The sequence below is a fragment of the Natator depressus genome, chromosome 4 (assembly GCF_965152275.1).
Source record: "Natator depressus isolate rNatDep1 chromosome 4, rNatDep2.hap1, whole genome shotgun sequence".
Taxonomy (NCBI): Eukaryota; Metazoa; Chordata; order Testudines; family Cheloniidae; genus Natator; species Natator depressus.
The window spans coordinates 121,556,874-121,569,342 of NC_134237.1; the positions used below are offsets into that span (position 1 = coordinate 121,556,874).

The following is a 12,469-nucleotide window of genomic DNA, read 5'->3' on the forward strand; positions in this document are numbered from 1 at the left end:
GCAGTTATAAAATAGTTTAGCCCAGGGAAAGTTTATTCACCAAGAAACACAGGTTGATTTATATCCTTACATATTTAAAATAACCTTCATGCTTATAACTTTGCACATAAAGTGCCCAATACTTTTTGATTTCTGCTAAGCTCTTGTCCCCAAAGATACCAAAAGTCAGTCCCATAAGGTAACCATGCATAGTGTGAAAAAAGTACTTATAATTAATGTCTCATTATGAGAAACTGTAAAATGTAGTGCATGTTCTACATGTTCTATGTTTATTTATTTATCTCTTCACAAGGTGAACAGTGCCAGTCTTTTCACTATCTCTTCATACTGAATTTTTTCCCATGTCTCTCCCCCTTCTCTTCACCTGTCTCTGAACCCCCTCTACTTGAACTATATCCTTTTTAGACAGGATAACGGAACTGAACAAAGTTTTCCCAGTGAGGATGTACAATTGATTCACATAACAGCATATTTTCTGTCTTTTTCTCCATCCCATTTCCTACACATCCTAATATTATTTGCATTACAGCAGCACATAGTGGTGCTAACAGAAATTTGGGTTCTATTGCACTAGACTAGGTAACCTTCGCTCAAAGAAACGTTTCTCTTTTTATTGCAAAGAATCATTTTTATATTTCAATAATTTCCTCTAGTTCAAACAGCAGTAATACAAAGCTAGCCAGATGTTACAAAGCTAACTTTTTGAAAAGTAATTCAAGTGGATAGCTATCACTCTGCTTGGTTCTCAAGATCCCCCATCATAACTACGGCTGTGGCCTCCCATCTCCTCCATAGCAACCATCACCACAGTACTACAAGTCAGAGTACTCAGAAGAATGACTCAGCTGCTTTGCCTTTAGGACATTCCTGCTCTTCAGACACTAGAGAATCAGTGTCACTATGAAATCACTCCGCCATAACGTCCTGTACACAATTCATCCAATACTTTCAAAGATCTTTAAAATTTTAAGTATCACAAAAAAGGTTAGTTATTACATTCATTTTACAAATGGGGAACTGATACTCGGAGAAGTTGCAAGCACAGTTATGGTCAAAACACTGTTTAAATATGGTAGCTTTCTCATGAAGTATGCTCCTTGTATGGTTTCCAAGTCAAGTCTTTAAACCATGATTTGAGGACTTCAATAGCTCAGACATAGGTGAGAGGTTTATTGCAGGAGTGGGTGGGTGAGATTCGGTGGCCTGCATTGTGCAGGAGGTCAGACTAGATGATCATAATGGTCCCTTCTGACCTTAATATCTATGAATCTATGAAGTCTGCTGACTAAACTAACAAAAAGTATGTTGTCACTTGAATGATGAATGAACCAGAAAGCACAGTTTGACTTTTCCATCCCATTTTAGCGCACACAGTGAGAAAACATGTCTTTTTACTTATAAGCTGAACAAGTGTGATTCTGCATGTGACAAAAAAATGCAACCCCAGAAACACCATGGCCACACTTTCCTGAGAGTAACACCACACTTAATGTGACTTGTGCAAAGTCACATGGCTAGTGAGTGGCAAACCAGGGAACAGAACTCAGGTGTCCTGCTCATCTATCAAATGGACAAGACTCCCTCTCACGTTATAATGGTGTACAAAGTGGTGCTGCAAGAGTGAACATTTATTTTGCACGTTTGTTACTATTTTTAATGCCAATTTAAGTATGAACAAAGTAAACTCACCTGCAGACACTTGGTGGCGCACTTACGGAGCTGTTTGTGGTTGAAGTAGGGGGTGCAACTGTGGAGGGACAAAGACCTGAATGTGGATCCACAAATCCAGGGGCTGTTGCAGCAGTTTTGGGGAAAGATGGAGCAGCAAGATTTGGGATATGGGGTGTAGCGGCTGGAGACAGTGCAGCAGGAGAGAGTGAAGGAAGGGATGCTAAACTAGTAGGGCTATTTCGTGGTGCAACTGGTGCAGAATGTCTGTGGTCCTCTTTATTGATATTGTGGAAGACTTCTCCTAAATTTGGAAAAAGAAAAAGAAAAAGAAAAAAAAAGAAAAGGTTACTTCATTTTTTGAAGGAAATTAACAGAAATCTCCACTAGCTTGAACCAGCCATTCTTGACTTCTAGCTCTTTAAAAATCAGCAAAAAGAAAAGGAGTACTTATGGCACCTTAGAGACTAACAAATTTATCTGAGCATAAGCTTTCGTGAGCTATAGCTCACTTCACTGGATGCATGCAGGGGAAAATACACCTCCACTGCATGCATCCGATGAAGTGAGCTATAGCTCACGAAAGCTTATGCTCAGATAAATTTGTTAGTCTCTAAGGTGCCACAAGTACTCCTTTTCTTTTTGTGGATACAGACTAACATGGCTGCTACCCCGAAACCTTTAAAAATCAGGTAAGTAATCTTTTTAGTCACAAACTAAGCAATTAAGATATTCAAGCATATTTAAAGAATATATTTTTAAAATGTATTTTCCCTTTTTACACACCAACATTTTGGCCAAACCAAACTTAACCCAAAAGGACTTAATCATGAGTCCTAAAATTAAGAGAGTACAGAAAAAATATAGTTCCAGAGTAATAGCTCAGTTTTGAGTAAAAGAAGCTGTTTAAACCATTTAAATACATAATATGAATACCTTAAAACCTTTGTGGCTCATTAATTTAGCAACTGACTTCAAGTAACTTCGCATGCATTATAGTTCTTACCTATTGATGAAGGTCTCTTAGATGATACTTTAAACTGGTTGCTGCTTGACTGCACTGTAGTAGCTGTGCAAGAGACAGAAGAAGTGGCAGAAGAGGTTGCCATGACAACTTTATTAGCTTCCATAAAGGCATCCTGGAAATTGTACAGACATTTCTTCTTTGCAGCATTTTTTTTCTCTTTGCTATCTGTAACTGCTGTTGCTTCACTGCTAGATGTAGTAGGAAGTGCTTCAGGTCTTATTTCTGAGAGTGCTGGTGCTAATAGATCACTCCCTTCAAGTGAAACATACAGAAATTAAGACTTCTAGAATTACAAGAATTGTGTTTATGGCACTTGGCCAGATTTAAGCATGTTCTAATTTGCTGAACTCTGATGTTTACTTCTATATCTAGCTATGTATGTTATTACTGGCCTGGTAGGACTACTGAAGTAAATATGTTCTCGCTGAATGTTAGTCTATGTAAGTGTAACCAAATTTAAATTCTCCGGCCAATTTGTCATATAAACCAAAATTTGAAAAGTGTTCTTAAAGATCAGTAGAGGTAATAAGCAGCATACTGCATTACTGTACATATCTGTTCAACCTCTTAATTTTTTTAAGAGAATTTACACTTGTGAAATGTGTAAGATTGACAGCTCTGGAGTCTAATGCCCAGTTTAGCCATATAACACAACAGGCACTGACAGCATACCACCTCAATCAGAGTGAGAAGAAAATGTAGCCTTAATGCTTACTTAGTTATTGGCGACTCCAAGTGCCAGTTTGTGCTGGTGTTTTTTGGGGTGTGACTTTCCATAACGGAGATTACTCTCACTTGTTTTCCACTAGTGACCTGGATGGAGTATTTTGTTAGTTTTTTAATGCTACTATAGTAGCTGGGTACAAATTAGAAACAGGCCAGACAAGAGACAATCAGAACAAAAAGCAAAATAAAGTCTCAGAACAAGACAGTTTTTCAGTGAGTCATGTTTTACGACAGAAAGAAGTCTTGCAAAAAAAATGCAATATTTGTAATGAAAACAAGAGAATTAAGGTACATGTATACTGTATTATTTTAGTATACCATAAGGTACTATTTTACTGGTTGAGTTTCCGCTGTTCTCTCTCACCCTAACAGTATTTTAGATTTCAAGAATATTGCTGCAAAGCAGCACAGACTTTTCTGTATCCAACTGCCAATTAGAATTCCCTCAGACTTACTAGTTTAATGAAGCAAGACATACTGAACTCACATGAAATATACCTATACACATTCAAATTTGGACAAGCCCCTAAATACCTGATCCTATAGTGGAAACTGATCTATAAATTATTCCTTTGTATGATAAGTCAAATAAATTCAAAGGTCTAAGGAAGTGATTCTACAACATAATGTAACATGAAAATATTCTGAAGCTTGTTTTGCATCTAAGTCATCCATTCTGGGTTCTTCTAGCTTTTCTCCCATCACAGTGACAAGAGGAAGGAATCTGTGGCAGTTGTGGTGGCGTTAGTCTAGCAGTGCTCCTATAATTTTATGAAACAAGATCAAAATTATCTCCTATGTGACAGGAGACTCAGGATTTTTACTTCTGATCCCTTCCTTATAAGTATCTCTCTATACCCACATCCTTCTGTAGCTGCACGAATCTGAAGATACAAGCATCTCTATAAATCTCTCACTCTATACCAGAGGCCAAGAGGCAGTTTCTTTTTGCTTTTGCCCCTGCAATGAGGTTAAAGAGTTTCTATTTTCATGTTTTCAGCCATTATAGCCACCATGACTCCCTGTCTATGCAAATCTTTACCAGAACTGCTCTCTCAAAAATGACAATGAAATGTACCACTGCCAGAAAGTGCCACATTCAGTTTCATAATGCAGTTTTCATCGCTATCCAGTGTGAAATTATAACAAACCCTCACCAGGAAGTGTGTCAGGCAAAAATGTAGCTGGATTCCAGTTCTTGTCATTCATCATTTCTGATTCCCAAAGACTTATAAATTTAGAGCTATTCCAGTCGGGAGTGCTCCCAAAACAGCTTGGATAAATATGATCTTGGAGCGATGCATTGAATACCTGATGCTTGTTTGTATGATTCTGAACCGGTGCTGGCGGTAATGCCTACAAAAATTATAAAAGTATTTTCTAATTAATAATCTGTCTGCCTACACAGTTATTTCAACAGCAATATTCAAGTCATTATAATAAAGTGTTATGATCCTGTAAGAAATTATGTAAACTAAAAACTAATAAAAATTTGTCTCCCGAAGTAACAATTATGGCAGGTTTGTTTATATTTATATATGAATATGTGTGGGTCGTACCTTAACTGCTATATATACACATATATATATATACACACACACACACACACACACACATATACATATATATATATACACACACACACATACATACACACACACACACACACACACACACACACAGCTCTTAAAGAACAACCGGCTGACAGAAAAATTTGAAAAATTTTCCTCTTATAAAAAGTTGTGTGCATACTGAGTTTCTGTTGGTCTTAACTTTTTATTAAAAATTATATTTGCATAAAAGCTGAACCTTTAAGGACTCATTATTTTTAACTACCTATTATCCACCAGAAAACAATCCTCTGTGACAATATAATCATTACCACAGCAACCAATTGTGATCAGGGGATTATGAAAATATCAGTTGGTAAATAAGCACAGGAGAAAGAGAAATACAGAATATATTCTAGTCTAAACAGATGTGTTTCTAAATAGCTTCTCTCTAGTACTCTAAATCTTCTACTCTTGTCATCTCAACAGGAGTTTTAACATAGTATTTTTTTAAAAACTGGAATCTATGAAATGTGTAAACTATTTTGTTCCTAGAATTATTAGGTCAAAAGCACATAGCTTCCTCCTTTAGTTGCACAGAAGTAGGTTCCGGATTTCTTCTGGTTTAAATTTTGTAATTTTAGTTTTCAATATTAGGGATGAAGTTTGAGTGTGTTGTACAAGCCCTATGAGTACCATGGCCTTTAAGCAAGCCTAGAAAAAGTGTTTCAGTTTTATTCTTCCAAAATTAATGGGATGGAAAGATATATACAACTGGAAATCTGCATACTAACACTGAAATCACTGGCCGTGTCCAATAACTTTTCTAACAGCTAAGGTAAAAACCACTCATAGTTGAGAAGGGTCTTCACAATTTAGCCCCCCTTTTTAATATGCTCTTAGTACTGCATCTGCAACTCACCACTTCTCTGGCAAAGATGCTAGCCTTAGTTGCCCACTTATTCCACAAGCACCCAGCATGCTTTCCTTCATGCCACACCTTGTGTATGAATAGACTCCTTCAAAAAAAAAAAAAAAACAACAACAACAAAAAAAACCACAAAGCACTACCCTGTCCTCTTTCCAACTCATTTTTACTGGGATGGTTACAGAACACTATCAGCTGATGATGTCTAGGAAGTTGGCAAGATGAGATCACTTCTACAGATCTACTTGTCTGCAGTAACAAAAAACCTCTCACCTACTAACTGGGCACAAAGTTAGCCTATGAAAAGACATGTTCATACACTTTTCACTGTTCCCCCTTCTCCTCCAGTTTCACCAACCTCTTAAACCTCTGAATTAAAGATTACAAGCTCCGATTTACTGTGCCTGTTGAGCACCTCACAAAGGGATGTGACCTGGATGACGCCTGTAGAACTACTGTAATACAAATGTAATCTCCCCAAAACCCACACATACCAATGTGTCTCTCATTATCATAACCACGAGAATCGTTCATGAACTTATCCTCACAACAACCCTGTAAAGTAGGGAAGTTTTATTGCCTCTCCCCCTTTTATTAATACTATTCCTCCTGCCCCCCATCTTTTTTCTAAACACAGATGCAGAAATGTGGCAGATTTAACAACTTGCCCAGGTTCATATAAGAAATGTATCAAAGCTGGGAATTTAACCCAAACCTTATCTTCAGTGCAGTGCCTTAACCAAAAGATCATCCTCTCTTTTGAGAAATAACCTCTTTCCTATAATCTTTGTTAATTTCATATCTTCCAGTTTATACAAAGGCTTACTTGTATCTGGTCACACACCATATCCTCTCCTCAAATCTTTAACGCTTTCAAAAGTAAAGAGAAAGCCAGTCACAAAAGTTTCCTGTACAATCTCCAAAGTTTCTCTCAGGGGGCTGTGTCTTCACTACCGGGATAAGTAGACCTAAATTACGCTACTCCAGCTACGATGCAGCTTAGGTCGATTTACCCTTGTGTCTTCACTGCATTGCATCGATGGGAGACGCTCTCCGGTTGACTTCCCTTACTCCTCTCAGAGAGGTGGAGTACCAGGGTCAACCGGAGAGTGCTCTACTGTAGATTTAGCAGGTCTTCACTAGATCCGCTACATTGACCCCTGCTGCATCAATTGCAGCAGCACTGATCTCCCCATAATGACGACCAGCTCAGACTTCCTGTTCCACTGACTTCTTATTTCCCATCCTACTCCCTCTCTTCCTGCTGTCTCTCCAATGACTAATACAACCTCCTTTATGCATCACCACTATCTGCAATAGCTTTTCCTCTGTGCCTATTCAGCTCCTTCTCAATACTAAAACCCTATTTTAGAACCCCCTTTCTGCCTAACCTACTGTCAAAAAGTCCAAAACCAATTAAACCTTACTCTGACTTATTTTCCTTACTTCCTATCCCTGAAGCTTTAATATACTCACTTCACACCTCTTTTACAGATGTTACCAGTATAGTTTGCTTTCATCTGAATATATACACCAATTGATGTGTTCTGTGATCTTTTTGTACGATACACTAAGATTTTGCATTCCAACTATCTTTGTTTTCATCACAGAAATATACATTTCATTCACTTTGGACCAGACATTAAAGCCTCCATCTGAATCAGACTAAGATATGTGAGTGCAAGTTTCCTCTAATCTGGAGAGTTACACTCTAAAAGTAGCACTGCAGGGTCCCAAATTTTTTGAGTCACTGACTCCATATAAAGTCTGCTCCATTTTCAAATAAAGGATTTGTAGTTTTCCAATTGCCAGCTCTGCATATACAACTTGGAAATTGAAAGTGAAGCTGTGTTTTTCCCCTTCTCACATACAACTGACAGTAAAAGCGATTCAGCTTATTACGCTGGCAGACCAGGTGCCAGCTCACGCCAGAGACCCAGGCCAATTCACTTGTATATTAGTATAGATCAAAGTGATTCTTAGATGTACAAGAGTGTATTTGGTGTTTAAACTTCATGAAAACTAATGGGATGTTACATGCATTGTTTTCGCTTATTTGTATCTGTTATAATATAGTACCCAACATTTACATTGTGTATGCTCCTATAACTAAATAATCCATCAAATGAGAAAGCCGCCTTGTGGAATGCCAATGATGAATTTTAACAGAAAAGTGCTAATTTCAAAGCAAGCGGTTATTGTGTGAGATGATCGGCGGTCAAAGACTCAAAATGCATTCCTCACTATCGGTCATCAAATGAAAAGCCTACGTGGGTAGTAACACTGTCAGCTTGTTTTCTGTGAAAGAAGCTATAAGTATGGATTCAGGCAAAGATCCTGCATGTTTGGACTGTTTTGACTCTTACAAGGAAGTGTATCAGATGCAACGTGGATCTCCCCAGAGACAATTTAAGAACGCTGAAAAGACTTTGGGGAAACTGGCAAGTTATATCATCACTACCACCATTTGGAATTACAAACTGACTCATGCTTTAATCTCTCAATAACTCTCACTTCCTTCTCTTAGCTAATAAACCTTTAGTTAGTTTACTATACAATCAGCTACCAGAGTGGTCTTTGGTGTCAGATCTAGAATACCAATTGATTGGGAGTAAGTGACTGGTCTCTTGGGATTGGGAGCAACTTGAGTGTATTGTGATTTTTGGTTTAATCACAAAGTCCAGTTTGTCTAGGTGGCAAGGTAGACTGGAGGGCCTAAGGGGACTATCTGTGATCTAATATGGTAAGACTAGTATAGTGATTCAGGAGTTCACATTTGTTATTGCCTTTGTGAAATCTAATTATAGAACACAACACCAGCATGGGGTGTCTGCCCTGTTTTCTGACAGTGTGCCCTGAGATAGACAGTCACAACTGTGAGCCACCCCAGACAGCATGACACAGGCTAAGTTCAGCCTTCCACACTACTTACACAATCCCATTAGCCTTTCATTTCAGAGGTAATTATGCATGAGAGCACAAGGAATCTTCCCTCCCTGCCCCACCCAGCCCTGTTTGGCACCTCTCAGAGCTCAGACTGAGTTTATGGGGCTGATTAGAATACTTTATACATGAAAAATTAACTAACTGATTTTGAATAAAATGATGTGGAACTCCACAGAGCTAATTTTTAGAATCCCTTTTCAGAGCAGACCTGTACTGCAAAGATGAATCACATTTTTGTTTCAGTCTTATCTGACAGTCTTCATTAAGTGCAAAAAAACCCTCAAAAATTTAAATCAGAGCAACTTCTGAAAAACTAACCAGGCAATTATCTGGCCCCACTCACTGAAGTGTCAGAGTGCCTGAACATCTCCAGATGAACATGGATTATAATAGCCCTATCTTGCTAGTTAACCATGCTTTTTTGCAGAAGTGCTTTGCTGAATTTACTCTCTCCTAAAAGCACAAAAACATTGAACAAGTAGTCCTCTACACTTGACCTTATTCACAGTATTACCATTTTGACCCAAATCCAGGACAGTAATGTTGAAAAGGAACAACAGCTGCCTTTCTTCTATTAACTTTTGACCTCAAATATATACAAATTTAAAATTTAGCACAGCCCCATTACATTAAATGTAACAACACTGATCTTTTAAAGATTTTTTTCTTGTCCCTACATCCATTCCAATTGATAAGAAACTGACAAAATCTTTTCCAAGATTAGCCTTATGATAGCAACTGCTAATCCAGTGATGGCCAAATTCCATCAGAACTGGGGTATTCTCAACTTCAGGTTTCCCTTTTACAGAATGTATGAGTAGATTACCTTTATAAATTAGGAAAAAAGTAAGTGTAATGTGCCAGTAAGGCCTTAATAAGTTAAATTACTGTAATGCACACAAACTTACAATTGTTTTCCTGAAATTAGAAAGCATTTTTTTAGTCACACTTACCTTATTGTGTGTAAAGGGTGAAGCTGTATATAAGGTAGGGTGGATAAGTGGACGAGGCAGATGAGGAATAGTATGCAATGGTACATGTCCATGTATATGGGGGTAAAGGTGAAGTGCAGGATGTGCAGGTTTTTCTGGGTTCACAAACTGATGGCCAGCAGGAAGGCGTCCGGCTGCAAGCGCTGAAGCAGTCAGACCTGAAGCTTCCTGTTTGCAAACATGGCATTCACAAGTATTTGGACCTTGGTCAGCCTGTAAGGAATGAAAAGTTGCTCTCATTATGTCAGACAAGGAATTCAGATAGTTTTATTTCTTTTAAATGTCACAAAACAGCAAGTCTAAATATTGTTTAGTCTTGTATAATAAAGGAGAATGGGTAAGGAGCAATTTACACATTTATACAGGTTTAAAACCAAAGTTAATATTCATCAGGGTTCACAGGTCCAGAGTTGTAGCAAAGGCAATGTAAAGCTATTCAAAGCATTTTTATGGTGGTTCCTGTGGTCAGGGCTACAAAAAGCATGAGCGCGGTTTGGTTCTTGCTTGGAAGGAATTAACGAAGGCAACTGATTTTGTTCCACAATCAAACTATTGAAAAGCTTGATTATCAGTCTGGAAATGATCCGGTCAGAATACGGCATTATGAATGTAAACAAGCAGATTTATAATAGAGTATAATGATTGTTTTTATCAATAGTACATACAGGTTCCTTTGGATTTGTAGCAATTGTCTTTTAAAAAAATTAGCTCACACATAACTGACTTTAATTTTTTTTTTATTTACTCATTAAAATAGAAACCATTACACACTGAGCAGAGAGCCAAGTATGATATTTGGGAATTTTTAGTAAACAGATCAGCAATCCAATAAAATATTGAGTCACAACAGATCTACATGCAAGACATCCATATAAAGAAAGTATGAAGCACTGAACTATCCTAGACTCCCCTACATTTTCAAATCAGTTTTAGATCGATTATTGAAATATTCATTAATTACTTCAACAGAGGGGAAAAAATCACTGTCCATCACTTAACTAAAACTTTTTCACCATTCAAGCTCAGAACAGTAAGTTCATCCTGGATTTCTGTTATATGTTCAACAGTTTAAGTTCACGCTGACTGAAGTACTATTTCAACCAGGAAGCAGTCTTTTTAAGACAGCAGCAGCAAAGAGTACAACTCCTTACAAAAGGTCTCAGATTTCGGTTTCAAGAAGGCCAGCCAACACTAGATTTCTAACGGTTATATATTCAGTTGTGAAAATAATTTAAGTCTCATAATGACAGCTTAAGAGATCAAGAGATTCCCTATATCTGCAACTTACCTTCTAATTAAACTATTTTCACTCATTCTCAAATAGTCAAGATTTTAAAGGTAACTTACAATGGATATAAGACTTCAGTGAGCTATACCTGCTGACTCGGGTAAGATGGCGGTGGACTATCCATTTTGGCCTCATCTTTCCTTAATGTTCTTTTTCCTAGACTTATTTCCTCCTTCTGAGTCCCTGGTGGTTCACCACTGCTTTCCCCATCTGCTTCTTCATCATCTGCTTCTGAAGAACTGCTGCTAGTACTGCTCACCTGAGGAGACTGAAAATCCATAGTTTAAAAAAAAAAACCGATAAACCAGTCTCCAATGATTATTTCATTTGACAGATTAAAGACAAAATTTATGTAAAGTGCTATACCTCATCTTTCAATGCCATGTTTTCCCCTCCACCATTTAATTCGCTATGGATTCCATTCATGTTGGCTACGACCTCTGCATCATCATAGTTATTCAATGGATAGATATCAGCAAATTTTGCTGATAATGGTGCAACATCTTCATCATCACTACCACTGCGGAAAGAGAGGCTTACATAAATGATGATGATCAGTAACCTAAGCCACTGTGAAAGCAATTACAAAACATTGGAATGAAATAAAATTTAGATACATAATTTGTATTTCAATTTAAATTGTTCTGCTTCAAAATAGTTAAAGATAGCTGCTTTTTAAAACAGACTTGCTAACTACCTACCATCTAGTCTGTTTAAGGTACTAGCTTAACTCCTCAGCAGAAAGCCTGGGCTAAAAAAGATTTTCTAGTATTTTTGTGTGTCATTTTTCCCTAATACTGTGCCATCAAGAAATCCAATAATTCCACCATGCCAAAACACAATGAAGGGTAAATCCAGCTTTGCTCTGATGAGACAAAAGCCTTATTTCAATGAGTTTATTGGTAGAAAATGTGTGAACTGTAAAAGTTTAAAATATTTCAAGCACTGACAATGTTAAGCCAGAATTCCCTACATGAATTACTAAGTATAACAATCTCATTTTTCGATTAATGATCATTCATTTTAAAATTTCCCCCTAATAACGCATTCTTGGATACCACACTATATTAGCTTAGCTATGTTTAAAAATTAAAAAAAAAAAAGCATTCATCCTTCAGGCCTTTTTATAGTGCCTATTCATACAATTCCTGAACAGGGGACTAGAAATTTTTCCTGCCACAACTAAACAAAGTATGCAAGCTTAGTTACCTATCTCACGAGGGTGTTGCAGTAATATTTGTATACCACTCAAACATAATAATACACTTAAAGAGCTCTTTATATGTCCTTTTGCATTCCAGTAAGACTTTTGCTGAGATTTAATTACAGTACAGTACCATTAGG

The 12,469-nt window shown here is 37.3% G+C and overlaps 1 protein-coding gene across 2 annotated transcripts in view; it reads right to left on the reverse strand.

Moving 5' to 3' along the window:
• Positions 1-12,469, reverse strand: part of FAM193A (family with sequence similarity 193 member A) — a 97,275-nt gene that overhangs the window by 15,057 nt on the left and 69,749 nt on the right. For both annotated transcript variants that reach the window (XM_074951796.1, XM_074951797.1), the window contains 6 exons: positions 11,492-11,645; positions 11,214-11,393; positions 9,799-10,050; positions 4,579-4,777; positions 2,675-2,947; positions 1,690-1,972 (listed from right to left, as the gene is read on the reverse strand). In XM_074951796.1, the coding sequence (XP_074807897.1) occupies positions 1,690-1,972; positions 2,675-2,947; positions 4,579-4,777; positions 9,799-10,050; positions 11,214-11,393; positions 11,492-11,645 (1,341 nt within the window). The remainder of the gene's footprint in view (positions 1-1,689; positions 1,973-2,674; positions 2,948-4,578; positions 4,778-9,798; positions 10,051-11,213; positions 11,394-11,491; positions 11,646-12,469) is intronic.